The 27,082-nt window shown below is 45.9% G+C and overlaps 1 protein-coding gene across 1 annotated transcript in view; it reads left to right on the top strand.

Annotated features, from left to right (window-relative positions):
• Positions 1 to 25,395, top strand: part of LOC147114254 (uncharacterized) — a 43,745-nt gene extending 18,350 nt beyond the window's left edge. Inside the window, exons 5-8 of the mRNA XM_085995944.1 lie at positions 15,744 to 16,082; positions 16,922 to 17,191; positions 21,014 to 21,123; positions 22,975 to 25,395. Of these exons, the coding sequence (XP_085852070.1) occupies positions 15,744 to 16,082; positions 16,922 to 17,191; positions 21,014 to 21,123; positions 22,975 to 23,082 (827 nt within the window). The 3' untranslated portion in view covers positions 23,083 to 25,395. The remainder of the gene's footprint in view (positions 1 to 15,743; positions 16,083 to 16,921; positions 17,192 to 21,013; positions 21,124 to 22,974) is intronic.
• The last annotated feature ends 1,687 nt before the right edge of the window (positions 25,396 to 27,082 follow it).

Raw genomic sequence — 27,082 nt, 5'->3', positions numbered from 1 at the left:
GCGGGTCAGGTGGAAAAATTATTCATAGAATCATAGAAATTTACAGCACAGAAGGAGGCCATTCAGCCCATCTTGTTCGTGCCGGCCGACAAAGAGCTATCTACCCTAATCCCACTTTCCAGCACTTGGTCCGTAGCCTTGGAGGTTACGGCACGTCAAGTGCATATCCAAGTACTTTTTAAATGTGCTGAGGGTCTCTGCCTCTACCACCCTTTCAGACAGTGAGTTCCAGACACCCACCGCCCTCTGGGTGAAAAGAATTCTCCACAAATCCCCTCCAAACTTCCGACCAATTACTTTAAATCTATGCCCCCTGGTTATTGACCCTGCTGCTAAGGGGAATAGGTCCTTCCTACCCACTCTATCTAGGCCCCTCATAATTTTATACAACTCAATTAATTCTCCCCTCATCCCCCTCTGTTCCAAAGAAACAACCCCAGCCTATCCAATCTTTCCTCATAGCTAAAATTCCCCAGCCCAGGCAACATCCTCGTAAATCCCCTATGCACCCCCTCTAGTGCAATCACACCCTTCCTGTAATGTGGTGACCAGAACTGCACGCAGTATTCTAGCTGCGATTTAACTAGTGTTTTATACAGTTCAAGCATAACCACCCTGCTCTTATATTCTATGCCTTGTCTAATAAATGCAAATATCCCGGATGCCTTATTAACACCTTATCTACCTGTCCTGCAACATCAGGGATCTGTGGACATGCACTCCAAGGTCCTTTTGATCTTCTGCACTTCTCAGTGTCCTACCATTTATAGTGTATTCCCTTGCCTTTTTAGCCCTCCCCAAATGCATTACCTCACACTTCTCCAGATTGCATTTCATTTGCCACTGTTCTGCCCATCTGACCAGTCCATTGCTATCTTCCTGCTGTAGAAATAGCGGGGTACTGGGGTTATTGTCTCTGGCCAGTCAGAAGTATCTGAGCTGCTCCAGAGCCCCGTGCAGTTTCGAATCGCTCCCCTTTTCTGGTTCTGACCGCCGGACTTATTTCAGTAGCGATATAGTCAAAACGAGACTTGTGTTTGGGTGCAAAGAAGACCAGCATTTATTGAAATAAAGAATAAATTGAAAATAATGATGAATACAGCACGTTTTTGCCTAATACAGCACACCTTTGCTTAATACAGCACACCTTTGCTTAATACAGTACCTTTTGCTCAATGGGGAGGAGTAACGGACACATCGAGGGAAAATTGACTAAAATGAAAATTTAACAAAATTCCCCTTTAATTCCCACCCCTAATACCTATCTAGGTTGCCTTGTAATGGGCCAGAAAGTTTTATGCTCACCAGTGAACGCCTGCTCCGTGCCCCTGCGGTCTGTCTTTTTTATTCTTCACTGCCCCGAAGTAGAGATACCCCAGTAATTCAAAAGTAACTGCTGGTATTCCACTTCTTTGGGCGGGCTCCTGAACTGTTATTCTTGCAGGCAGGGCATCGGAGGTAAGGCGGCAGAGAGAGAGAGAGTGGCTTCCTGAGGGGTTATCTTTATACCCCATTGGGAGCTGTAATCTTCGCGCCCAAATCTGGATGTATCTGGCCTATACAAAAGGGATCGATCTGTCCCCATTGACTGTAATGGGTTTGAATGTGTTTTCCCATTCATTTGACTGGTTTGCGACCAGTTTGAAATGTCCCACTGAATCCTTAAGTGTTCAGTCAGCAGCACTCAAGTGCTTTGTAAACAATCCATTGTCCTGCGGTCACTGCCCAACCGCAACTGGTTGACAGCTTTAAGTACTTAAGCCCTTGAGTCAACATTGTAGAGTGCTTGTAAACAAACAACCCTTTGTCCTGCGAGTGAAACTTCCTAAACTGCAGTTGATTGACAGTTTCAAGTACTTCAACGTATTCACACAGGCTGGTGTTTTCAAATCCTTTTTCAGCCAGCGATGGGAGAGGCTGTCTTTGTCTTCTGCCATGAGGCCTGACAGCCATTTTTGATGCCCTGGGGTTTTAAGGTATATTCCACCCAGGTTTTCTTTAATCAGAAATAATCTTCGGGGGCTGTCGTAATTTTCTGAAATTTTTGCAAACCTTACGGTCCCCCATCGGATACTAAAACTTGCTTGTAGTATCCTGTTTAAAGGTGAGCAATAATTTCTGACCCTCCACAAACAACCTTTCCTTATACTTATCTATTATCTATCTCTGATCCCTCGACACCTCCATCTCCCCTACCCAGAGAGAATCGCAGTACACGGTAGGCATCTATCAATAGAAAAAAATGATTAGTTACAATAATTCAAACATGGAGGTGGTCCATTGCCCCTGTAGCACTGAGTATTTACAATAATTCAAGCATGGAGGGGGACCAATGCCCCTGCACCACTTGTGACATAGTTTTAACATGATACAACATCTTTAATGGGATTCCACCAAGCCAAAACATATCTGTTAAAAATACAAATGGAAGAAAACGAGCTTCCTTTTCCTTTTTTTTTTATATAATGCAATTGCCTGACACTTTAATAAATGGCACCATTTTTCAGCCATAAATGTATTTCAAACTTGCACAATCTACGGACACAACAATTCATAGGCATATGCAATTTGTTCAATTGACTCTAAATAAGTAGTACAATCTCACAGTTAGGAACTAAATTCACACATTAGTTTCTTTGGAGTTGGGACCAGTATATAATACAAAATATAAAATAATTAACAAGCTTTTTGTAAACTCTCAATCTTAACCTGGATTTCCAATAACAGTTTAAATGCTGTGGGCATCTGCCTCCTGCAGACGCCTCCCTTCGTGGGCTAGGGGTGCTCCCCTCCCCGAGCATCCAAAGACACGATGGTCCTCTGTACCTTCCGAAACTCTGAAAAAGACTTAAAAAAAATACATCTAGCCAGGTTCCCTGGCTCGGGGGAATATGATCGGGTCCCGCGACCTCGGCTCACATAGACAACACTCAGGCACGGTACCGTCCTGAAAACTTATACTCTAATAATTAACACTACCGAATTGCAATATAAAATTTAAATGAACACATTCTAACTTAATCCTTTATACACACTACTTGAACAAAGCTATATACAAATGCCATCTGTCTCCGGGCGGCCAGCCTAATCCCTGTTTGGGCTGCCACAGGCTGCTCCCTGCGGCGTAGCTGGACTGATCGCAACTTCAAGTCCCTCGCAGCTTATGGCTGCTGGTTGGGGACTTCTGTGTTTTGGCTTCTCCCTGACTCGGGAGACCGCCCTATTCCACTGGAAAGTGGGTGTCCATACTTTCTTGGGCTGGGGTACCCAAAGAGACCTCCTAGGGAGTGACTCTGGTGGGGCTACCCTGGCGAGCGGACCCTTAGCTCGGGTCACAGTCCTTGCTGGCTGGGGACCTTCTCCCTCGGGTCCCTCCCTTCCCAAACCTGGGCTGGGGACAGGTAATCCCTTGCCACCGGCTGCCGGTGGCTGAGAGTGTAGTGTATGTGCCTTTAAGAGCCCCCTGTGTACTGTAATGCCGGTAATGGCCACTCAGGCTATATAAGCCTGTATATTGTGTTGTATCTGTTAGTTCACCTCCAGACTTTGTTCAGTAAACACCTGTGAAACCAACTCCTGCCTTCAGTGTCTCTATTAACACACGGATACAACAGTGGCGACGAATTGGAAACGGACTTACCTGCAATTTGGCAGCACCTCAAGGACATCGATTCCTCAGATGTCCAAAGTCGAAGAAAAGCAAGAAAAAAAAACTGTGGTTTCGCCAGCTAGCTGAGCTGGTGGCAGGTACTGCAATAATCCTTCCTGGGCAGGCTGGGGCTCCATCGGCTGGCTCTGCGGCGAGGCCAAGCAGCGAAGGCGGAGGCAAGCAGAAACAGACGGGGGGGAGCACTCGGGAGACGGCCGGCGCTGCAAAGCAGGTCGGCGTTCGGACCTAGCAGAGGGGGGGAAAAGTCCCAGAGAGTCCGGCGGGAACGAGTCTCCACCTGTAAATAAATTTAAAAAAAACGCGGAAAACAGCATTGTCAGCAGCAGCAGCAGCGGGAAAGTGCGGGAAGCGCCATATCTTTTCTGCAGGAAAGAAAGAAAAGCGCGGGAAGTGCCAGTTTTTTCCAGGATGCCTAAGGCTGGCAATATTGATGCTTTTGATAACGATATAGAGGATTGGACCACATATGTGGAAAGAGTGGAGGTATATTGCACAGCAAATGGAATAGAAAATGATAAAAAGGCGTCAATACTTCTAAATCTAAAGGGCGCAAAGACATACGGGCTGTTAATGAAACTTAATCACTCCAGCCAAACAAAAGGACTAGAATTTTAAGGAAATTGTTGATACCCTACAGGAGCACTTAAACCCAACACCGCTGCTGATAGCGGAGCGATTCAAATTGTTCAAGAGGAATCAGCACAAGAATGAAAGTAACGCTGATTACCTCACCGAATTAAGAAAGCTATCAAAGCACTGCCAATTCGGGGCAGGACTGGCAGATTCTCTTCGAGACAAATTCGTCTGTGGTCTCCTAAGTGAAGGAACACAGAAAAGGCTGCTTTCTGAGAAAGATTTGACACTGGACAAGGCTTTCAGTATGGCTGTATCATACGAAGCAGCCGCAAGAGGAGTTGCAGAGATACAGCAAAAGACACAGGACTTCGGCACCCATGAAATGACACAGGGTTTCGAGAGATGTTATCACTGCGGCAGATCCACCCATGACCAGAGGGACTGCTGGTTCAAGGACAAAGCATGCAGGCAATGCGGAAAGATTGGACACATTGCACGGGTATGCTGATCTGGACCAAAAAAAGTCCACGGACAGGAAAAAATAAATCAATAAAGAAAAGTACAGAAAGGTACAAATGATCATGGACAGTAGCTCCGAAAACCAGAAGAGCGATAGCGACTCCGGAAACAAGAGACTAAGCTGTCTCAAATTACATAATGTAATTGCCAAAGAAGATTACCAGACCATTTGGGTTACCCTCACGATAGCAGGGTCCCCAGTCAAAATGGAGCTAGATACAGGATCAGCTCTGACCGTCATAAATCGACGGGATTACGAGCGGCTATTTCCGCATATACCTTTAAAAGACACATCCATTATCTTGAAAACATATACGGGGCAGAAAGTATACCCCAAAGGAAAAATAAGGGTGCCTGTTGTATACAATGGCAAGGAAATACAGAAGTTGTATTTATACGTTCTACAAGATGGAGGTCCACCGCTGTTGGGACGTGAATGGATCAGGAAGATACGTTTAGACTGGCACTCCATTCAGGCACTGACGGTGACCAGTAAGAAAAAAAATGATGATGACGTCATACCTGAACGATTAAAAGACATCTTGGCCAACGCCAAGGAAGTGTTTCAAGAGAAACTAGGAACCTTGAAAGGCATCACCGCCTCAATAAAAGTGGAAGATGCGGCAATTCCCAAGTTTTTAAAGGCAAGGCCGGTGCCATACGCAATTCGTCTAGCAGTCGAGGCAGAGCTGGAGAATTTGGAAAAGGCAGGCGTATTATCCAAGATAGATTGGAGCGAGTGGGCAACACCCATCATCCCGGTCATGAAGAAAACGTTGAATAATGATAAATCTGAAGAACAGAGAAAAATTCGCATCTGTGGAGACTTCAAGGTGACTGTAAACCCGGTCCTTCACACGGTACAGTATCCTCTTCCGAGGATAGAAGATATTTTCGCCTCACTATCCGGAGGGAAACATTTCACCAAAATTGACTTGGCACAGGCATATCTACAGATGGAGGTTGAAGAGGCCTCTAGAAAGTATCTCACGATAAATACACACAAAGGCCTGTACCAGTACAATCGACTGGTTTTCGGAGTAGCATCAGCTCCAGCTATCTGGCAAAGAGCTATGGAGCAAGTCCTCCAAGGGATTCTGGGGACTCAATGCTACCTAGACGACATCCTTGTAACAGGAGGAAATGACAACGAGCACCTTGCCAATTTGGAGCAGGTGCTCACTAGGCTGAGAGAACGGGGCCGACGAGCAAATCGCCCCAAGTGCGAATTTTTCCAGAAATAAATATCATATTGTGGCCACATAATTAATAAGGAACTGACCTCTACCTTGCGGAAGCTGAACGCCAACTCTCCGACACCTCCACCTGGACCATGACCCCACTACCGAACATCAAACCATCATTTCCAAGACTGTCACCGACCTCATCTCCTCTGGAGATCTTCCCCCTGCTGCCACCAACCTCATAGTTCCCCAACCCCGCACAGCCCGCTTCTACCTCCTTCCCAAGATCCACAAACAGGACTGCCCTGGTAGACCCATCGTTTCAGCCTGTTCTTGCCCTACGGAACTTATCTCTTCCTATCTTGACTCTATCTTTTCTCCCCTTGTCCAGTCTCTTCCCACCTACATCCGCGACTCTTCGGATGCCCTCCGCCACTTTAACAGTTTCCAGTTTTCTGGCCCCAACCGCTTCCTTTTCACCATGGACGTACAATCCCTCTACACCTCCATCCCCCACCCGGATGGCCTGAGGGCGCTCTGCTTCTTCCTTGAACAGAGGCCCGACCAGTCCCCATCCACCACGACCCTCCTCCGCCTGGCTGAACTTGTTCTCACATTGAACAACTTCTCCTTTAACTCCACTCATTTCCTCCAAATCAAAGGTGTTGCCATGGGTACCCGCATGGGTCCTAGCTATGCCTGCCTTTTCGTGGGCTATGTGGAACAATTTTTGTTCCAGTCCTACTCGGGTCCCCTCCCTCACCTCTTTTTCCGATACATTGATGACTGTATCGGTGCCGTTTCCTGCTCTCGCCCCGAACTTGACAATTTCATTCACTTTGCCTCCAATTTCCACCCTTCCCTCACCTTCACATGGTCCATCTCGGACTCTTCCCTTCCTCGACTTCTCCGTCTCCATCTCTGGGGATAGGTTATCGACCAATATTCACTACAAGCCCACTGACTCCCACAGCTACCTGGACTACACTTCCTCCCACCCCGCTTCCTGTAAGGACTCTATTCCATTCTCCCAGTTTCTCCGCCTCCGCCGTATCTGCTCCGACGACGCCACCTTCTACACCAGTGCTTCAGACATGTCTTCCTTTTTCCGCAACCGAGGATTCCCCTCTACTGTGGTTGACACTGCCCTCGACCGTGTCAGTTCCATCTCCCGCACTTCTGCCCTCACCCCTGCCCCTCCCTCCCGGAACCACGATAGGGTTCCCCTTGTCCTCACCTTTCACCCCACCAGCCTCCACATTCAACGGATCATCCTCCGGCATTTCCGCTACCTCCAAAGTGATCCCACCACCAAACGTATCTTCCCCTCCCCTCCCCTTTCAGCATTCCGCAGGGTCCGCTCCCTCCGAGACACCCTAGTCCACTCCTCTATCACCCCAAACAGCCGTTCCCCTTCGCCTGGCACCTTCCGGTGCAAGCGGAGGAGATGTAACACCTGCCCCTATACCTCCCCCCTTCCCACTGCCCAGGGCCCCAAACACCCCTTCCAGGTGAAACAGTGATTTACTTGTACTTCTCGCAATCTAGTATACTGTATTCGATGCTCACGATGCGGTCTCCTCTACATTGGGGAGACCAAACGCAGATTGGGTGACCGCTTTGCGGAACACCTCCGTTCAGTCCGTAAGGGTGACCCCGAGTTTCCGGTCGCCTGTCATTTTAATTCACCGCTCCATTCCCACTCGGACCTCACCGTCCTTGGCCTCTTGTATTGTTCCACGGAAGCTCAACGTAAACTCGAGGAACAGCACCTCATCTTCCGATTAGGCAGTCTGCAGCCTTCCGGACTCAATATCGAGTTCAACAATTTCAGATCATAGCTCGGCCCCCATTTCATTTTCTCTTGTATTTGTTCCACTCCTTTCCCCCCCCCCCTTTCCTTTTGTTTCTCTCTCACACCTGGCAGCTATCTTTTGCCCTGCCAGTACACTTTACACCTAATCCCAGCCTATTACCATCTCGTCTAGCTTCTAATCTCTTTTACTTCTTTTGTTTCTTTTATTCTTTTGTCCGATCGCAGCCCTGCCTTCGATCTAGTTTCTTTTCTTTCCAGTTTTGAAGAAGGGTCCAACCCGAAACGTCAACTCAAATTTCTCTCCACGGATGTTGCCTGACCTGCTGAGTTTTTCCAGCATTTTCTGTTGTTATTTTTTATTATTAATAAGGAAGGGTTGCGTAAGTCACCTGAAAAAATTGAAGCGGTCATAAAAGCCCCAGCACCTGAAAAGTTTCACAATTAAGGTCGTTCCTGGGATTGATAAATTACTATCATAAATTTTTATCGAACTTATCAACTCTTCTGCACCCTCTTAATGAACTGCTACAAACAGGAGTAATTTGGAAATGGAGCGAAGACTGTAAACGTGCCTTCCATAAATGCAAAGACTTAATCACGTCCAAGGAAGTTTTGGCTCATTACAACCCATCACTGCCAATCAGACTGGCGTGCGATGCATCCCCTTTCGGCGTAGGATCGGTATTATTGCATAGATTCCCTGATGGCTCGGAACGGCCGATAGCTTTTGCGTCACAATCATTGAACTCAGCTGAGCGTAACTATGCCCAAATCGACTTGGAAGCACTCAGGCTGGTATGGGGAGTGAAGAAATTCAACCATTACCTACACGGACAAAAATTTACCTTGTTGACTGACCATCAACCCCTCATCTCCATATTCAACCCTAAAAAGGGTGTTCCCATTATGACAGCGCAAAGGCTACAGAGGTGGTCCCTTTTTCTAGGGGCACACCAATATGACATAGAATACAAAGGATCAAAACAGCATGGGAATGCTGACGGTTTATCGCGCCTACCATTGCCAACGGTAGAAGAGGCACCTACAGTAGACCCAGTGGAGATGTTCCACTCTACCATAGTCGAATGTCTACCAGTAACAAATTCTGCCATTGAAAGGGAAACGAGAAATGACCTGACTCTCTCACGAGTCTACGATTTAACAGTGAAGGGATGGCCAGCACATGGCGAACCACTGTGGCCAGCATTCTCGCAAAGAAGAGAACAGCTGTCAGTGTGCCGAGGAACCTTGATGTGTGGATCCAGAGTGGTGATTCCACCCAAACTCCAGGATAAAGTGCTAAAGGAGCTTCACGAGGGGCATCTGGGTGGAGTGAAAATGAAGAACCTAGCCAGGGCATTTGTATGGTGGCCAGGTATCGATGGAGACATCGAAGAAATGAGCAAAAGCTGCCTAGGATGCCAGAAGGTCCAAAACGCTCCACCACAAGCCCCTCTACATCCATGGGAGTGGCCCTCATCTCCATGGCAAAGGGTACACGTCGACTTTGCTGGTCCATTTATGGACTCAATGTTCTTAATCGCAGTTGATGCACAGTCCAATTGGCCGGAGGTAATAAAGATGTCCTCCACCACCATGGAAAAAACCATCACAGTGTTAAGGACCATATTTGCCAGGAATGGGCTGTTTGAACAGATCTGTTCCGATAATGGACCGCAATTTGTGTCCGAAGAATTCAGGAAGTTCTTAAAAAAACAATGGGGTTAAGCACTACACGTCCGCCCCATACCATCCCGCCACCAATGGATTGGCTGAAAGGTTTGTCCAGACCTTCAAGAAGGCCATAAAGGCCATGGGTAATGAAGACATAAAACTTCAGCATAAGGTAGATAACTTCATGTTTGCATACAGGAATGCAACACATATGGTTACAAACCAAACTCCCGCCATGATGTTCTTCAATAGAAGCCTAAGATGCCGGCTGGATTTGATCAAGCCAAACATCAGAAGGGACGTAGAGAACCGGCAATTTCAAGGCATGAATGAATGGCCAACTAGAACCATCCAGATAGGTCAACAAGTTTTGACCCGGGACTACCGTACCGAGAAATGGCAGCCTGGAACTATTTGCACACGACTAGGACCGCTGATATATACCGTGGACATTGGAGAAAGCATAATAAGGCGCCATGCTGACCAGATCATAGAGTCATCCGAAAAGGGACAACCTACACCACAACTCTATACGCCTAATGATGAAGTAGAGATACCCATAGTATCTACCTCCGATCCGGTGATACTGGAACCAGATGAACCCGACACTGGCATTCAAGCCGAATCAGCCTTGCCAAAAGAACCTACTACACCACCAGAAACTACTACACCACCGAGGCGTTATCCGGACCGAGTCAGGAAGCCTCCAGAGAGACTGACTTATAATTGATTAACTGCAGCAATGTGTAGATTATTGTTCTTGTAACATGTAATTAATGATTACTTAAAATATTATGTACTGGTTGGCTAAAAGGGGATGAATTGTAGTGTATGTGCCTTTAAGAGCCCCCTGTGTACTGTAATGCCGGTAATGGCCACTCGGGCTATATAAGCCTGTATATTGTGTTGTATCAGTTAGTTCACCTCCAGACTTTGTTCAGTAAACACCTGTGAAACCAACTCCTGCATTCCGTGTCTCCATTAACACATGGATACAACAGAGAGTCTTCCCCTTCAGGTCTAAAACCTGGTTCAGGCTCCTCCCCGGAGCCCCACAAGAGAGGGGGAATCGCTCGGGCCAAGTGCTGGGGAACTTCTCCTCTCACGCACGTGACTGCGCCTGCGTGTGCAGTCTGTGTGAGCGTACGCACTGCAGGCTGAGGATTTCTAATCTCAGGTTCAATCCCAGCCGCCTGTTTCCCTGCCTCCGGCTTAAACAACCTGCATTGTTTAATTATATCTGGCAGCCTGCCAGTAACCCTGCTCTAAATTCTTTCTCCTTACCAGGGCGGCCTTAAAGGCGGAATCTTGGGCTTGGACCTGCTTTTGGTCCGGGGCCAAATCTATCCCGTGTGCCTCCCTTGTCCCAGATTGCTGCTACCGGGCCTGCTCTACAGGGGCCCCAGAACTCTCCTTCCCTGTCCCCCTGCATGGTCACCTCATTGGTCTTGTGTTTACCCTCCCACATGGTATGGAGGGATCCTAAACCTATGGCCAAAGGTTTTGACCTTTCCCCAGCCTGCTCGTTCCCTGTGGGTCCCATTAAGCTAAATGGGACCTTGTTAGACCGGGGTGAATTGGTCAGGTCTTCCGAGTGGACCACCGTACTGTAAGCTCCAGTGCCCACCAAATATCTCCCCTGCCCTGTCTTCACCCCCATCTTATCATAGGGCCTGCTCCCCTCAGCATTTTCGCGGGGACACAGGTCGACAGGCTGCACTGGCTCTAGTCATTGCTGGGAGTGGGATGGGGCAGACGGGGTCAAAGCACCGGTGGTGGCTGCTACTCTCCCCTGGCCAGTCAGAAGAGACCGTAGGGACTGTAAAACTGACTCGATCGGAGCGGGAGGGATACCTGGCCCTGCCTTTTGGGCTGGGGCTGTGGGATCCTTTCCCTTGTTATCCTTCCAAGGATTCTTACAGTCTTTTCTCCAGTGACCGTCTTTCCCACACACATAACAATTTAACCTAGCCTGGGAGGGACGGTTCCCCTCCTGGTGCCACTCTTTCTTACTCTGGCTCCCAGGTTTAACCTCATGGACTTTTCCCCTGGGTTGGGGCACCTCGATACACCTCGTGTTTCTAAAAGCTACTGTGAGCCGGCGGATCACCACTTCTTCGGTGGTCTGGGAGTTTCGGGGGTCAAACCAAGCCACAACCTGGGCTTGGATCTGGGGTAGGCTGTTTTGTCATAAGACAACGGAGCCAGTGAGTCAATTGGACTGGGTTCAGTGCTGCCCGCCCTGGCATTCCCGGGCATGCACTCTGGTAGACTGGCCACAGCCTGACTGCGAACACCTGCGGGGACTCCCCTGGGAGCTGCACCGTTCTTTCTACCCGGGCGAACGGACTACCATCATTGAGTCCATGGCCTCCAATATCTCATTCTTCAGATCCTCATAATCCTTCTGCCCCCTTTTGCACTCGCCAGATAGGGCTTGGAGGAGATCACCTCCCAGGGAGAACAGCAGCATTTTTGCTTGCTCTGCGTCATCGCAGTCATTAACACAAGCTGCCTGTTCTATCTCCCTGAAGTGCAGTGAGAGGTCTCCCTTTTTAGTGAGCTTGGGGATGTGGCTAACCATGTCCCTGAGCTGGTGGGTACCATACGGCACCACAAACTGATTCTGGATGGCCCCTGGGTCATCTTCATTAACGGGCGGACCGTACCTCCGTGTCAGAGGGGGTACACTGGTCCTGGTCCCAGCCTATCTAGCGGGGCCTGCTGTGCTTCCTCTACCACCTCATCCTCCACCCCTCTTTGCTGCCAGAGCTCCTGAAAGCTCGGAGCTGTGGGTGGCGGTCGTGGGACCTCTGATTCCCTGACCAAACTTGTTCTGGGTGTTGCCTGTGGGACGGTTCTATTTGGGTTGCCGGTAAAGTCCGGCTGACATGTCTTCGGGCTGATAAGACATATCATCCCCTTTGCCCTCTTTAAAGCCATATTCATGCTTTCTATCTCTTCCCTACAGGGGCCATGATCTGCTTCCTCAAACCCTTGGTCGCAGGCCAGCTTATACGCTGCCTTTACCTCCCTAACCTTTTCCTCCTGCTCTTTTACTTCTTGTATGAGGCGGGCGTTCTCCTCCCGCACCCTCATCTCATTGCTCTTGGCTTCTGCAACTAGGCACTTCAGGTACTCAAATTTGTACCTCGTGTGGCTTTTGCCCTCACTAAACTGGACCACCAGGTGCTCTATCTTGGCCTGATATTCTTCAATCTCCCTTTCCTTATCACAACTCTCTGCTCTAACTTCCCTTAGCCTGCGGGAACCTAACCACAAACAGATCAGTGGGATAAAAAGAAACCCAATAACTGCTGCTCTCTCCAGACCCAAACCACCGTCTGCTACATCGCATACTGTTGCCGATGGTCCTGCCGTGGTTGCCATTTTGTAGAAATAGGGGGACACTGGGGTTATTGTCTGTGGCCAGTCAGAAGTATCTGAGCTGCTCCAGAGCCCCGTGCGGTTTCGAATCACTCCCCTTTTCTGGTTCTGACTGCCGGACTTATTTCAGTAGCGATGTAGACAAAACGAGACTCGTGGTTGGGTGCAAAGAAGACCAGCATTTATTGAAATAAAGAATAAATTGAAAATAATGATGAATACAGCACGCTTTTGCTTAATACAACACATCTTTGCTTAATACAGCACACCTTTGCTTAATACAGCACACCTTTGCTTAATACAGCACACCTTTGCTTAATACAGCACCTTTTGCTTAATGGGGAGGAGAAACGGACACATCAAAGGAAAATTGACTATAATTACAATTTAACAAAATTCCCCTTTAATTCCCACCCCTAATACCTATCTAGGTTGCCTTGTAATGGGCCAGAAAGTTTTATGCTCAGCAGTGAACGCCTGTTCCGTGCCCCTGCAGTCTGTCTTTTTTATTCTTCACCGCCCCGAAGTAGAGATACCCCAGTAATTCAAAAGTAACTGCTGGTATACCACTTCTTTGGGTGGGCTCCTGAACTGTTCTTCTTGCAGGCAGGGCATCGGAGGCAAGGTGGCAGAGAGCGAGAGAGAGTGGCTTCCTGAGGGGCTATCTTTATATCCCATTGGGAGCTGTAATCTTCGCGCCCAAATCTGATGTATCTGGGCTATACAAAAGGGGTTGATCTGTCCCCATTGACTGTAACGGGTTTGAATGTGTTTTCCCATTCATTTGACTGGTTTGCGACCAGTTTGAAATGTCCCACTGAATCCTTAAGTGTTCAGTCAGCAGCACTCAAATGCTTTGTAAACAATCCATTGTCCTGCGGTCACCGCCCAACTGCAACTGATTGATAGCTTTAAGTACTTAAGCCCTTGAGTCAACATTGTAGAGGGCTTGTAAACAAACAACCCTTTGTCCTGTGAGTGAAACTTCCTAAACTGCAGTTGATTGACAGTTTCAAGTACTTCAACGTATTCACACAGGCTGGTGTTTTCAAATCCTTTGTCAGCCAGCGATGGGAGAGGCTGTCTTTGTCTTCTGCCATGAGGCCTGACAGCCATTTTTGATGCCCTGGGGTTTTAAGGTACATTCCACCCAGGTTTTCTTTAATCAAAAATAATCTTCGGGGGCTGTCGTAATTTTCCAAAATTTTTGCGAACCTTACACTACAGTCTGCAGTTTTCTTCTTCATCAACCACACGGCCAATTTTTGTATCATCTGCAAACTTCTTAATCACACTTCCTACATTCAAGTCCAAATCATTGCTATTTACCACAAAAAACAAAGGACCAAGTGCGAGTCCTGCAGAACCCCATTGGAACTAGCTTTCAAGTCACAAAAACACACTTCGACAAATACCCTTTGTTTCCTGCCTCTGAGCCAATTTTGGATCCAACTTGCCACTTTGCTTTGGATCCCATGGGCTTTTACATTCGTGACTAGTCTGCCATGCGGGACCTTATCAAAAGCCTTGCTAAAATCTATATAGACTACATCAAATGCTCTACTGTCATCAACCCTCCTTGTAGCCTCCTCAAAAATTTCAATCAAGTTAGTCAGACAGGACTTTCCCTTAACACATCGATGCTGACTGTCCCTGACTAATCTGTGTCTTTCTAAATGAAGATTTATCTTGTCCCTCAGAACTTTTTCCAATAATTTTCCCACCACTGAGTTTAGGCTGGTTGGTCTGTAATTACTCGTTCTATCCCTTTCTCCCTTTTTAAACAATGGTACTGTCTGGGTTGTATCCTTCCTTCGGATGCTGTAAATCTGAAATGCAGGAAATACTCAGCTGGTCAGGTAGCATCTCGACCTGAGACATAAACTCTGTTTCTCTCTCCACGGATGTTGCCTGACCTGCTGTGTATTTGCAGCATTTCCTGTCTTTTCAGAGGCCTTCCTTTACCATCCGAGGGCTTGCAAGCATCCAGCAGCACTCCCTACACACTTAACAAGCTTTTAACAACTACTGCAGCAAGCCACTATTTCAATAAAATCAAAAAAAACAGTCCAAAAGCTTAAATCCAAAATTACCTGAAGGATGTGGATGTCCCTTTAAGAGGTGCTGACATTGCCACTGTCAGCCTGCTTGCAAGCCAGGTTTCCCTGGCATGTTTAGGACCCAGCACTGAATTCAGCACTAGGGTCGAAGTTCGGAGTGATGATGTTCAGTCGGCGTTGCATTTTTTTCTCCAGGGCGCTGCCTGTTACCGACAATGCAAAGCAAACATCGAAAATGGAGGACGCTGCAGGACCCGCCACCAGCTGGAGAAAGAGTGGCGGCCACCGCTCTATCGCCATTTTTTGCTGGTAACGGGTGGCATAAAGCTCCTGAATTTTTCACCCATTAACTTCTAACTACCATCCTACATGCTAAACTTCTGAGCCTGGCCCAGGATTGCCCTTGCAACTTTCTGTATCAAGCCAGACTGACGATGGACCCTTTGATGGACCTGCCTGTTTGCTTCTGTCTCTCTCTTTGTTTTATCTCCTTCTGTTAACACCCTGTGGGGACCAGATGTGCCCAACACAATGGGTATGAGGCGTTTATTGACAATCGATTGCTGAGACAGTTTAACAAATTGGTTATTATCTACAGTCCATGGGGAAACAACATCACTTTGACGGGGGCCATGTTTGGGGCAGTTGGACTTTGTAGCACAACCCGGCGTTTAAACAACAGGCAGCCTGGGCCGGCAGCCAGTGTATCCGGGTCCCAGCCAATTCCCCTGTCCCAATGCTGCACTCCCAGCTGGATTATGCCAGGAGGGCGCTGAATGGCCCTGTGGGAATTCAGAACATCTATATTTCAGCAGCTATATAAATCTAACACCTTGTTTCCTGTCTCTCTATTTCAGATTTACGGAGTAAGATTTACACACTTTATCGGTCAGGCACAGCTCACAGTGAACTCTCCCTGATTTGTGAAGCTGAATCTGAGATCATTAAAACTAAATGGACTTGGAGGTCACGTCATTTTCAGAATCAAGAGAAAGAAATAGCTTCTATTTTCAGATCCAAGCCTATCGAAGTAAACAGGACCTACTTTGGGAGTCGACTGGTGACCACAGTGGGAAATCTTAATGACAAGAACTTCAGAGTGAGGATTGTCCCCGTACTGTTTGAAGATGCAGGAGTTTACACTTGTTCTCTGGGGTTATTGAATTATGTGACCATTAAACTAATCACAGTTAAAGGTAGGAGACAGAATGCTGCAGGTGTTTTCATTGATAAAGTCGGGTAGAGTTTCCGCTTTGGGCACAATCGGCGATTTCGGCACAAATTGCGCCGGTTTTGAAAAGTGTTTCCCCCCCACCCCCCGAGGGTCCACTCAAACTCATTTACATATCACCAAACACAAAATCTGCCCTGAACCAGCGCAATTGGACAGTGATTTAAAACGTAATTTCTTTTTGCTAATTTAGCTTTAAAAATATTCTAGGCTACATTTAAGAATGGTAACTTGGAACAGTTTGCTTAATACAGCTCAAAGTGGGTTTATCACAAAAAATAATCATTTTAAATCACAGTATTGATCCACCACCTGTGAGTAACTGATTTTAAATGACTGAAAATGACCTTAAAAAATATACAGAACTATTTTCTAATTAGATTGGGGCACAGTAGTCAGTTCCTTAGTAAATTAAAAAATAATAATTTTAAAACTTTTCAAAACGTACGTATTCGTGTCCTTGCGACCAAAAGATCCAGCTTAATTTTTGGAGCCTCCTCGTCGGCCTGCAAACGGGCGCAATTAGTGGAAACTCCCGATGGTGATTGGTTCACCCTGTGGGCGGGGCCAGTTTTGTAGGCGGGGCCAGTTTTGTAGGCGGGGCCTGCTTCTAGCTAGATATTTTTAAAACTAGCGCAAAAGGTCGCGGAAAATCGAATTGCACTGAACGCAATTTGCACTTAAAATTCCGTTACCGTTTGCGTTGGTTACGCCGATATCGGGCGAATTGTACCGAAAAAAACAACGCAATGGGGTGGAAACTCCAGGGCATTGTTTAAAATCTAAATGATTTTCTTTTTACAGTCACAGCTGAACCATCTGATGCAGTGACTGAGGGAGACACCGTTACCCTGACCTGCTCTGTCTCTGATGTCACTGAATCAATGAGACTTGTTTGGATCAGTAGTGATGGCAAAACTTCTGAAGAGAAAACTTTTAAGGACCAGAAGCAGGAAGAGGATTTGTTACGGCTGATTATTCAGAAAGCTGATAGAGACAGAAGGAACTGGACATGTGTTTTGTTTCATCAAAACACACCCAGCATTTTAATTCCATATTATCTGAAGGTTAACAGTAAGTGTCTCACGTTTTGCTCTTTGTAACCTCCATAGAAAGTTCTTGCTGCTCTTTTGTTATGATAACCTTTCAATTCTCATATTCTATTGCACTCCACAATACTCAGAGTTTAATCAGAGGTGTTCACATATAAACGGTTTAACATCAAAAGTCAAACTATACAGCTCAAAGTAATGGAAGAGATAAAGTGCGGTGTTGAGTCAGACGCATTGTCAGGCAGATATAGATGGAATACATCATTCGAGGTACAATTATGGGGAAGGAGAGAGATGCCCTGACCTGCTCTGTCTCTGATGTCACTGAATCAATGAAATTTGTTTGGATCAGAAATGAAAGCAACATTGTTGAAGAGAAATCGTTCAGTAGATGGAATTGGGAAGGGAAATCATTGAGACTGATTATTCAGAAAGCTGACAGAGACAGAGGGAACTGGATATGTGTTTTGTTTTATCAAAACAGCCCCAGGTTTTACCCCTGTACTATCTGGAGCCCAGTGCTAAGTGACTCAGGGTTTGCGCTCAATAGAAAATTATTGTCACCGATTGTTCTTTTTACCAGAGATGATCCCTCATCCTTTGTGTCCTATTTCCCTCCACTATTGCTCACAGCCTCCACATTCATAATTATTCACACCACAGTTTGAAACCACAAGAAAAGTAACACAGTGAAATTTACCCCCTGGCTCAGACACATTGGAGGTAATTTTGACTTTGGGCGATGGAGTCAAACGAGCGATATCGGATCAGCCGCCCGTTATACATCACCCCTGATTTTCATTTCCATTGATTTCAAAGTCAAAATTGTATGGGAAGGTTGGAAGGAGTGTGCAGTTTGAGATATGGAGGCTGAAGGCATGTGGCCTGGTCAGAGAGTAAGGAGAGGGAAGAGTATGTTTCCTGTCTCGCCGGCCAGGATTTTCTGATCAGCACTGGCTGTGTGTGAGGCTCTATCACTGGGGAGAGCCTCAGAAAATCTACCCTCAGATAACTCAGCACAGCCCGGGATCGAGTGTGGAACCTTCCCGGTCCGTATGTCTCAGATACGCATTGAGACACGGCAAGCATTTATTTCTGAGAGCAAAATGGTACAGAAGTCGTTTTCATTGGTTTTCGGACCCAAAATCAATCAGAATCTTTAGGCAGATTGTTAAAAAAGAAATCACAGCAAAACACAATTCCCAGCTGCAAAAATTGCAATTGAAAATCTCCACTCTTCAGGCTCAGAGAAACTCTTCTTCTCTGCCTGTCTCAGCTGATCCTGGAAACATCGGAGCCTCATCACTCTCATTCTAACTGAGGGCTCGTGCATTGTGAGCGCAATAGCAGGAAACTCGAGGCTCTGGGTGGCCTCCTGAAACAGGCTTTAGGTGTCTTGCACATGTAATTCTGGGTCCTAACGCCAACTGGAGGACCCCGATTGAAATTGGTGTACAGATGGGCGGAGCTTATGCCGTGCCAGCTCCAGCTCACTGTACCAGGTTTTGAGTGGATGAACCAGTGGTGTTTAACAGGACCGTTGGAGGCCGCTCAAGAAATGGCCGGAAAACCTTTTAACAGTTACATTTCTGTGGAGCCAGGGGGAGATGGAGTGCTTCTCCTGGCTCTGCAATAATACTGCGGCCTGGGTTCGACCCCCACACAAGCCCATGGGTTAGGCTCCCCAAAGGACCTACCTGTGGGCTGTTTCAGCATCGAAGCTGGCTAGAGTTCATCAGGCCCCCACTGGGACACAACGATTGGCGTCTGTGGATCATCTGTTTCATTCTAATGAGGGCTGATGCCGAATTTCATCTGGCCCCAGGCCGGCAGGGACCGGCGCTCAAAGCAATCACTTCACCAACTTGATGCCCATTTTGGGCCCAAGTTCAATTTCTGAGACTTGGAACCAGCAGATTTAAAAGCAGAGGAATGAAAGGGGACCTTAAAGAGCTTTATAAGATAATGAATGGAACTGAAAATATTGGTCTGGAGGAAAGTCTCTGGACTGGTATAAGAGGCAGTTGGAGACTGTGATGATGAGACTGTAAGATTACATCGAAGGATGAGCTGGAGGAACCGACTCTCTTCCCTCATCCCTTGTCTTTATTTATCCTTAAATAATAAGGTTGAGTCCACCAGGGTGCTGCCAGAAAATGAAAAGCGAAGGTGTAGTGTTAGGAGATTTAAATCAGTCAGGAAATATTAAAAGGTGGAAAAAGCATCAATGGTACATGGCTGAAATAAAGAACAGAGGGAAAAGAAACAAAAAGAAGCATCAGCTATACTAGGTTAAAAAAACTCACAGGATTGAAGGAAGCAAAAGCCTGTTAGACCATTAAACTTACTGTGAATGCAGCTCTATCACCAACGTTGATTGTGGCGGATTCTCACACAGGTCTTGTGATTCACTGAGCAGTGGGAATTCCTACAGAGTATCGGTGATAGGCACCAGACAGCAATTCACCACCTCAACAGCACCTGTCCACGCACTGAGTGTTAATAATAGGCTCAGCAATATTACAAGGCAAGGTTTCACAACGAGCAGCACAGTGCGTGGATCCTGCGTTAGCTCCCACACTAGAAACCCCGCCAGAGGAACTTGGGGGTCGATGTGAACTATCGGGTGTCTGACCGGCGGAGCGGGAGCGTGATGGACGGCTGCCCGATGGTGCTGACGGCAGGCCCGGTCCATGTTGACGGACAGGCCTCATTAGCATCACGCCGGCAGGCCTTGGGCAGAAATCGATGGGCCTACCGCCTGGCTCCGCCCGCCCAGCGCTAGGCCCGGGAGAAGATCGCCATGGTCACAGTGACTGCAGGAATGGGGGGAAGGGGGGGCGGAGCCATTCCCGGCCATTTTCCGGGACATTACCATCCCGATTCCACCAGCCGGGAGGCCTCAAAATTCAACCGCTCACTCCCTGAATAGTGGGATTATAGGTCATTGAATATAATAGTACATTGAGGCTTGCAAGCCAGATATTAGAGAAGACAATTACATTGATATGGAAAGTAAACTAAAGACAAATGATTGGGGATAACATGGTAGATCACATTCAATGTTCTGTTCAATAGTTTAAAATTAGGTTTGATAAACTTGACCATGATCAATGCCACGGGAGATGACCCAGTCGATCATAATTATAATGGAAGCCTGTCTACTGATGAAATTGTCCATTTACATCAAGTACTTACCTCATCTAGTGTTACAATATTATATTAATTAAGATTTTGAAATAAAAAATTAATTAATTGTACCATAAATAAACATTACAACAACACACAAAACTTTCAAAAACATGCATGGTAGCACTGTTAAATATTAATAGTTTCAACAAAGTTGCACTTTGTCAAAATAGGTGTTTTTTAAGTGAGTACCAGTTACAGATCTGTGGCTGTCTCACACCTTGATGGTTAATGTCTCCCCAGACAGCACAGCCGAGATTGGGAACTCACCACCTGGGGAATCTCAGGTGTGAATCTGTATTCTGCCACTCTGGTCAGGACAACACTTTCACATCCAGTTTGTCAGTTTAGATAATGAATGACCCAGTTTTGAGTTTATTCACTCCCTTTTCATTCACTCAGAGCTGCCCACTTTAATTCTAAACCATTGCACCCACAAGAATCTGATGAAAATAATCAAATCCAGACACACAAAATGTGACAGAAAGAACACAACGTGGACTTGGTCTTGGTGGAAATATTTGGTTCTCTGGCTCCCAGTGTTTAAAGCAGAATGTTTTCACTTTCCACATCTTTTATAGAATGACTGGCAGGAGTATTTAAATATTAAACAAGATGGAGAGTGAAACTAAAATCTCAACTTTGTCCTTCACAGTGAGAGCGAGACCACTTCTGGAGATTTGGATCGTCACAGTTTCGGGCTACTTGTTGGTTAAACTGGGTGTTACTGTTGGACTGATTTGCTGCTTGAAGAGGAGGACCAGAGTAAGAATTTCTTTAAGCTTTCCAGTAAATCAGGAATTAGTGCCGAGCTCTCACTGACACTGAGCAAACTGATGTTCATTGAACAGATATTATGTGGTCACAAACTGTATTTTAAAATTTCATTTAAATATTGTACATTGTACTGAATTTAAAGGAATCTTCAGTTAAAGAAAGCAATTGTTCCAAATTTGGTGAAATCTTAGAGCTTTGAATATTTTTCCTGATTCAAACAGCAATAACTTCCCTGCTCCCACTTTCCATCAGGCTCTGAGGAAGGAATCAGGGCGATCTCGGAGGGCCATACCTGATTATCAATGAATGGACAATGCTCAAACTAAACGCCCAATCTTTTAATATTTTTCATTGATTATCACGAATGTTCTTGGAAATTAGTAACTTGAAAGTTGTCAGAAACCAATATTTGAACAGTTAAAGCACAACCAGTAAAAATTACGATAAAAGGAATACTCATTGTATTCTGTGACAATGAGTTTGATGATTTTAACGTGTGCTGTTATTCTTGTTGCTGTGGCCTGGTGGCGGTAGAGAGCTGCAGTAGTGTTGGGGCCTAGAAATGAATTTGTCGCTCTGTGAACCACTTCCTCTGTGGCAGGTTTGGTTCACCTGATTTACTCAAAGTCAAATCTCAGTCGATTCAAAAGCAAAGTTTCTGTTTCGGAGAGCCCTGTCGGGTTTGTGTTCGAGGAAGGAGTGTTTAATGCCTGTGTGTTTCTGGGTGAAGCGAGGCGTTGTGGAATGGGAACTATTGGGGTGAGAGGCACAGGAATGTGGTAACTAGTGGAAAGTTTGAACTGACATGAAGGATGTGAGGTAATCTGTATTGTTCAGGATGTTTACATAGAATTACATAGAATTTACACACAGAAACAGGCCATTGGACCCAGCAGGTCTGTGTCGGTGTTTGTGCTCCACATGAGCCTCCTCCCACCCTACTTCATCTCACCCTATCAACATATCCTTCTATTCCTTTCTCCCTCATGTACTTATCCAGCTTCCCCTTAAATGAATCTGTACTATTCGCCTAAAACACTGCATATGGTTGTGAGTTCCAGCGAGGAAGGAATAGGGAAATCTCTGAGGGCCATACCTGATTATCAATAAATGAAATAAAAACATTATTAATGAACATTGCTCACACTGGGAGCCCAATATTCTAGTTTAAAATTTTTCATTTAATTTACTGTCACAAATATTCCTCTTGGAAATTGGAAATTAATAACTTGATTGTCGTCAGAAACCAATATTATTGGAACAGATGTTTGAAAATACACAACCAGTAAAATACAATAAACTGAACAGTATGACTGTATTTAGTGAAAATTAATGATTATGATAAACTTTACATCAGATCACAGCTCAGGGAGGTAACAAAAGAGACAGGATCAGTAGCTTTAGTAGGAGAGCATTGTTCTGTCAGAAGCAGAGTTGTAAGGTCAAGGAGGTAACTTTACTGGTGAGGTCAGTCAACCACAGGGAGAACCTCTTGGAAATGTGGTCACACTATGGCCATGAACTTTGACCTCAATGGTGTGACCTTATTTTACATTCATACATTCATTGTCGGAAAAATCTTCCACAATATCTTCTATCAGTAACTGGAGTTAGTTTATCATTTTAATCAGGTCTGTTCCTTTCAATTACTGAAGCCTTTAATTGTTGAAATGATCTCATTAACACTGAGCCAGTGATGTGTGGGTCATGGTCTGTTCTGTTCCCAATCTGTAAAATTACTCCTCTATTCGACTTCCTCTTTATCCATCACTTCCAGTCCAGTGTTTATTATTGAAGGATAAGCTCTTTATTTAAAGCACATTTATTGCCTCTTGTCAGATATCGAACAGCGGGAATCCACCCGAGGCGACAGGAAATGGAACAGATGATTCACAAGAAGCCGTCGCATTACAGACCCTGAACTCTGATACTGGTCTGAGATCATAGTGACTGATGGAGCACAGAAGGAGGCCATTCAGCCCATCGTGCCTGTGCCCATCGAGATCTGCAGTCTCTGGAAACTAGATCGATCCAACTTGGGAAACTTTAGAAATAGATTTGTGGTTTTATTCTGCAGTTATTTTGTGGTGATTTTTTTTATGTAGCTGGTTTAGTTTATATCCCGAAGTGTACATTTCAACAGTTCCCAGTCTCAGTATCTGTTATTTTACTTTACAAATCCTAACTTGCCAGGTCGCTATAAGAAATTCTAATGTGTGGAAAATCTTGCAGAGGTTGGGCTGAATTCCTGATCTCCACTCGTGGCTGGTGAGGCTCCAGGCTGGGGAGACAGTTTTATAACTGTAGGGACTGACGGTGACCCAGTGGTGCAGCCGTGTGTGGAGCTTGAAGTGTTGGGATGTGGATTTGTGACTGTGGGTCCCCAATGAGTGATGTCAGCTGGACTCTCTCTGCAGAGGAGCTGAATGGAGCTGAGCTGCTACAAATGAGAAGGAATGAAACTCGGCTCAGTAAATATGGGCGTCTCCCCTGCACCTCCCAGCACCTGTTCACACAACGAGATCGCGGAATCTCCGGAGAAGGTTGTCTCCATGCTCTCGCCCAGGGAATTGTTTGCAGCAGAGCGGTGACTAAAAAGTTAACAGGAAAGAAACAGCGTGAATAAAAGTTGTGGAAAAGTAAATCTGCAAATTAAAGTGGGAATGATTCCAGCTGTGGGAATGTTTTATTAATTTATCCTTAACAATCAATTAAAAGCCCTGATAATCAATTGTTTGCTGATTTTACTGATAGACTGTGTAAGATTCGCAAAATTTCAACATTTCCCCAAAGGTTATTATTAATAAAAGGGACCCTGCGTGGACATTTAAAAAAAAAAAGGGTACCCAAGATGGCGTCCGCGCCTCGTGGCCGAAAGCCTGTAAGATTTTTAAGCTTGGACTCTGTGACACAAGCAGCTTTTGGGGAAATCGAAACCAAAGCTGCAGTTTCTGTGAAAAAGGACTTTGTATTTGAAAAGCAGACAGCAAACATTGAATATGCATTAAGCCAGATCATGGACAGATCAGAACTGGTTAGGCCCATTCTTGAGGCCATCAAGTTGTCAGGATAAATAATCGGAAACAGCTTAAGGAAGCCATTGAGGCTGGTCAGGCCGATTTAAGATGTATTAATAACAAAACAATTCGATAATCAGGCCAGTAGATGCGATTACCGGCCATCTAAAAATGGTTAGGTTAGATTGCTACCATTATTTTAAATAGCCCACCAAGATTGGAACAAAGAACTAACCTGATTTGGCGCACAGATAAGGGTCATCGTGAGGAGTATAACTGAAGGCTCCGGGTAGCAATCGCTCTCTCTTGCTCTTGCCCTTGACCCTGCTCTCTGCTCTCGTGGCTCCAGTCTCTTGGGCTGCCGCTCGGACTCGTGCCCTGGCCTCGTGGCGGGTTCTCTCGCCGGAGCAGATTTTCAGTAACTAAGGACAGCATACCAACAGCAGGGGAGGGGAACGAGACCCAAGTCCATAGCCATCCAGGACGCCCAGGCTGCAGAAAGGGGCGAGACGAAGTTGCGCAGGTAGCCCAGGACTTGTATAGTAGTCCGACGAGACGAGACAAGCGGAGACGAAGAAGATGATAATAATTCGATAAGGGCAGAGCAGGGCAATGAAAAACGTATCAATAAGTAAACCAAGCACCTAGTTATAAGCTGATGCTTGGGGAAGAAAGTCCTTGAGGACGGTGAAGACAAACGCCTTGAACACTGCAAATAAACGCAGGTGTCCACGCCATGATGAATATGTTGACATTTTAAGGATGGGTAGTAAAATCTAAGCAGTAAAATCTGCTAATCGTCTCATTGACGTAACGTTACCACCGACGACCGCCCGAGGGAGAAGAAGAGGAGAACCCATCAAGACGAGACGATGACGATAATGGAGTGGAGAAGGTGTGTTGCAGTAGCAGACCCAGCACCGCGCCCCTGAAGACCACGTGGCGACAGGGTACCTAGAAGGACCAGAAACCAGACTTCAAAACTCGCACCCGTTAACGGTTGGCTTTTATCTTTGGATTGGTGAGCATGAATTCTGGCCCCTCATAATGTAATCTAGTTAGGTAAAAGGGGTGGGATAAGGAAAAGGGGATTGTTAAGATAGTTGTTTTCCCTTGATGTGCCGTGTATTCCCCATTCCCTGTATAAGTATAGTTATTTTGTATTTGCCTGTAATTTTATACTAGTGACTTTTCATAAGATTGTGTTCATTTCTATTTCAATAAAATGTTGCCTTTGCTTACATCCAAACCACCTGTCTACTCAAGTCTTTTCTGTATCGCCGCCTGTACCTAAGTCCGGTGTCTAGAACCCAGGGGCGTGGGAGCGATTCGAACCGCTCACAAACAGGGGCATAACTGACTGGGCGCACACACCACACCCGTCACCCCCTACAATTGTGATGAAGAGATTGGTTCAGAATGGAAAGGGAAAGTATTTCCTTTTGTCATTGAGTCTCTCCTGCCCTCCACCCTATCACAGACCTTCCCCTTTGTTCTATCCTCCCCCTCTTTTCCCTGGCCCTCTACTTACTTAAAAACTGTTAAATCTCTAACATCTGCCAGTTCTGTTGAAAGGTCATCGAGCTGAAACATTGACTCTCTTTATCCACAGATGCTGCCTGTCCTGCTGAGAGCTTTCCATGTTAGAAATCAGGGGTGTTCAAAATGTATACAGTTTTGCGGATAAAACTGTGACACGAGTAATGCTGTATTTACATGATTGTATTAGAACTAGAGACAGGAAGTCTCTCAGACTAGTCGTAGAATAATTAGATAGATGCGTAGAATCTGCCTTTGTTTTGGTTCCCTGCGGATCTTACAGCATTCTGCAGTGTGACGGTCATCAATAATCTTCTTTTCAAGTTAGGATTTCAACCTTGTTTATGTTTCTCTAATTTGACCAACCAAGGCCCAACGTTATATTTCTTCCATTACTGCTAATAACCATATTATAATGCTAAGGTAGGATTTTGACTTTGTTTAACAAAACTGCTTTTAAATGTGTAAGTTAACCAGTGTATGTGAATAGAATAGAATATATCTTTGTGAATTGAATGATTCATTCCATGGTACAATAGTCTGATAATGAGATAGCTAGTTTTGCATAGATAAAGCTGCATGAACATAAATAACTGATAACAAGCACTTACAAACATCTGATGGCCAAGAATGGCATGTCTGACTCCAAACTAGGGAGGATAGAGACAAGAGAGATAAGACATGAATTCCAAAGGAAGAACCTTCAGAAAGATTAAACAATAAGACAAATTGAATGAGGTAATGAGACCCCCTTTTGGGGAGGGCTTTCATCCAAGAACCGAGACAAAGAACTTGAGCTGTCATTGGTTGATGAGGTTTTAGAGGAACCTCTATAGGTTAAATGGTCTTGTCAATAACATGGCTTCAGGCCCACCCCTAAAAAGAGAATACAAGTGACACCCTGAGTGCTTGGCCACACAGATGGCGGAGGGGAGAGCCAGACAGAAGTTGGGCAGGCTGAACGCACTTTTGAGAGTGATTCCCATGTTCACCAACTCAAAGGCCCTAGAGAGAGAGAGAGAGAGAGAGAGAGGCCGGAAGCCAGAGAACTGTTCACACCCGCCAGCCGTCTGTCCGATCGGGACAGGTACCAGCTACTTGTCACGGTTGTATGTTTTTGCTGTGTAACTAGCATGTTATAGTCCATCTTAAACTCTGATTAAACACAATGGCCCGGAAATTTGGTTCTCCACGGGTGAGTACGAAAGGGGTGCTCACCCGTAAGCCCAATGGAAGTGCCGGTTTCCTGCATGCACTGCACATGCGCGGGAAACCGGCACTTCCGTTCCCCTGAACGAAGGGGTTCAGAGGTCGAACGCGTGCGTGGGAGAGGCTGCGCGTGTGCATCGAACTTCATTTTTTTCACAAGTTTTCCCGGGAGGGTAAGTCTC

Source organism: Somniosus microcephalus, chromosome 8 (assembly GCF_052327205.1).
Source record: "Somniosus microcephalus isolate GS21.2 chromosome 8, FLI_Smic_1.0, whole genome shotgun sequence".
NCBI lineage: Eukaryota > Metazoa > Chordata > Chondrichthyes > Squaliformes > Somniosidae > Somniosus > Somniosus microcephalus.
This window is presented reverse-complemented; position numbering and strand designations above follow the sequence as displayed.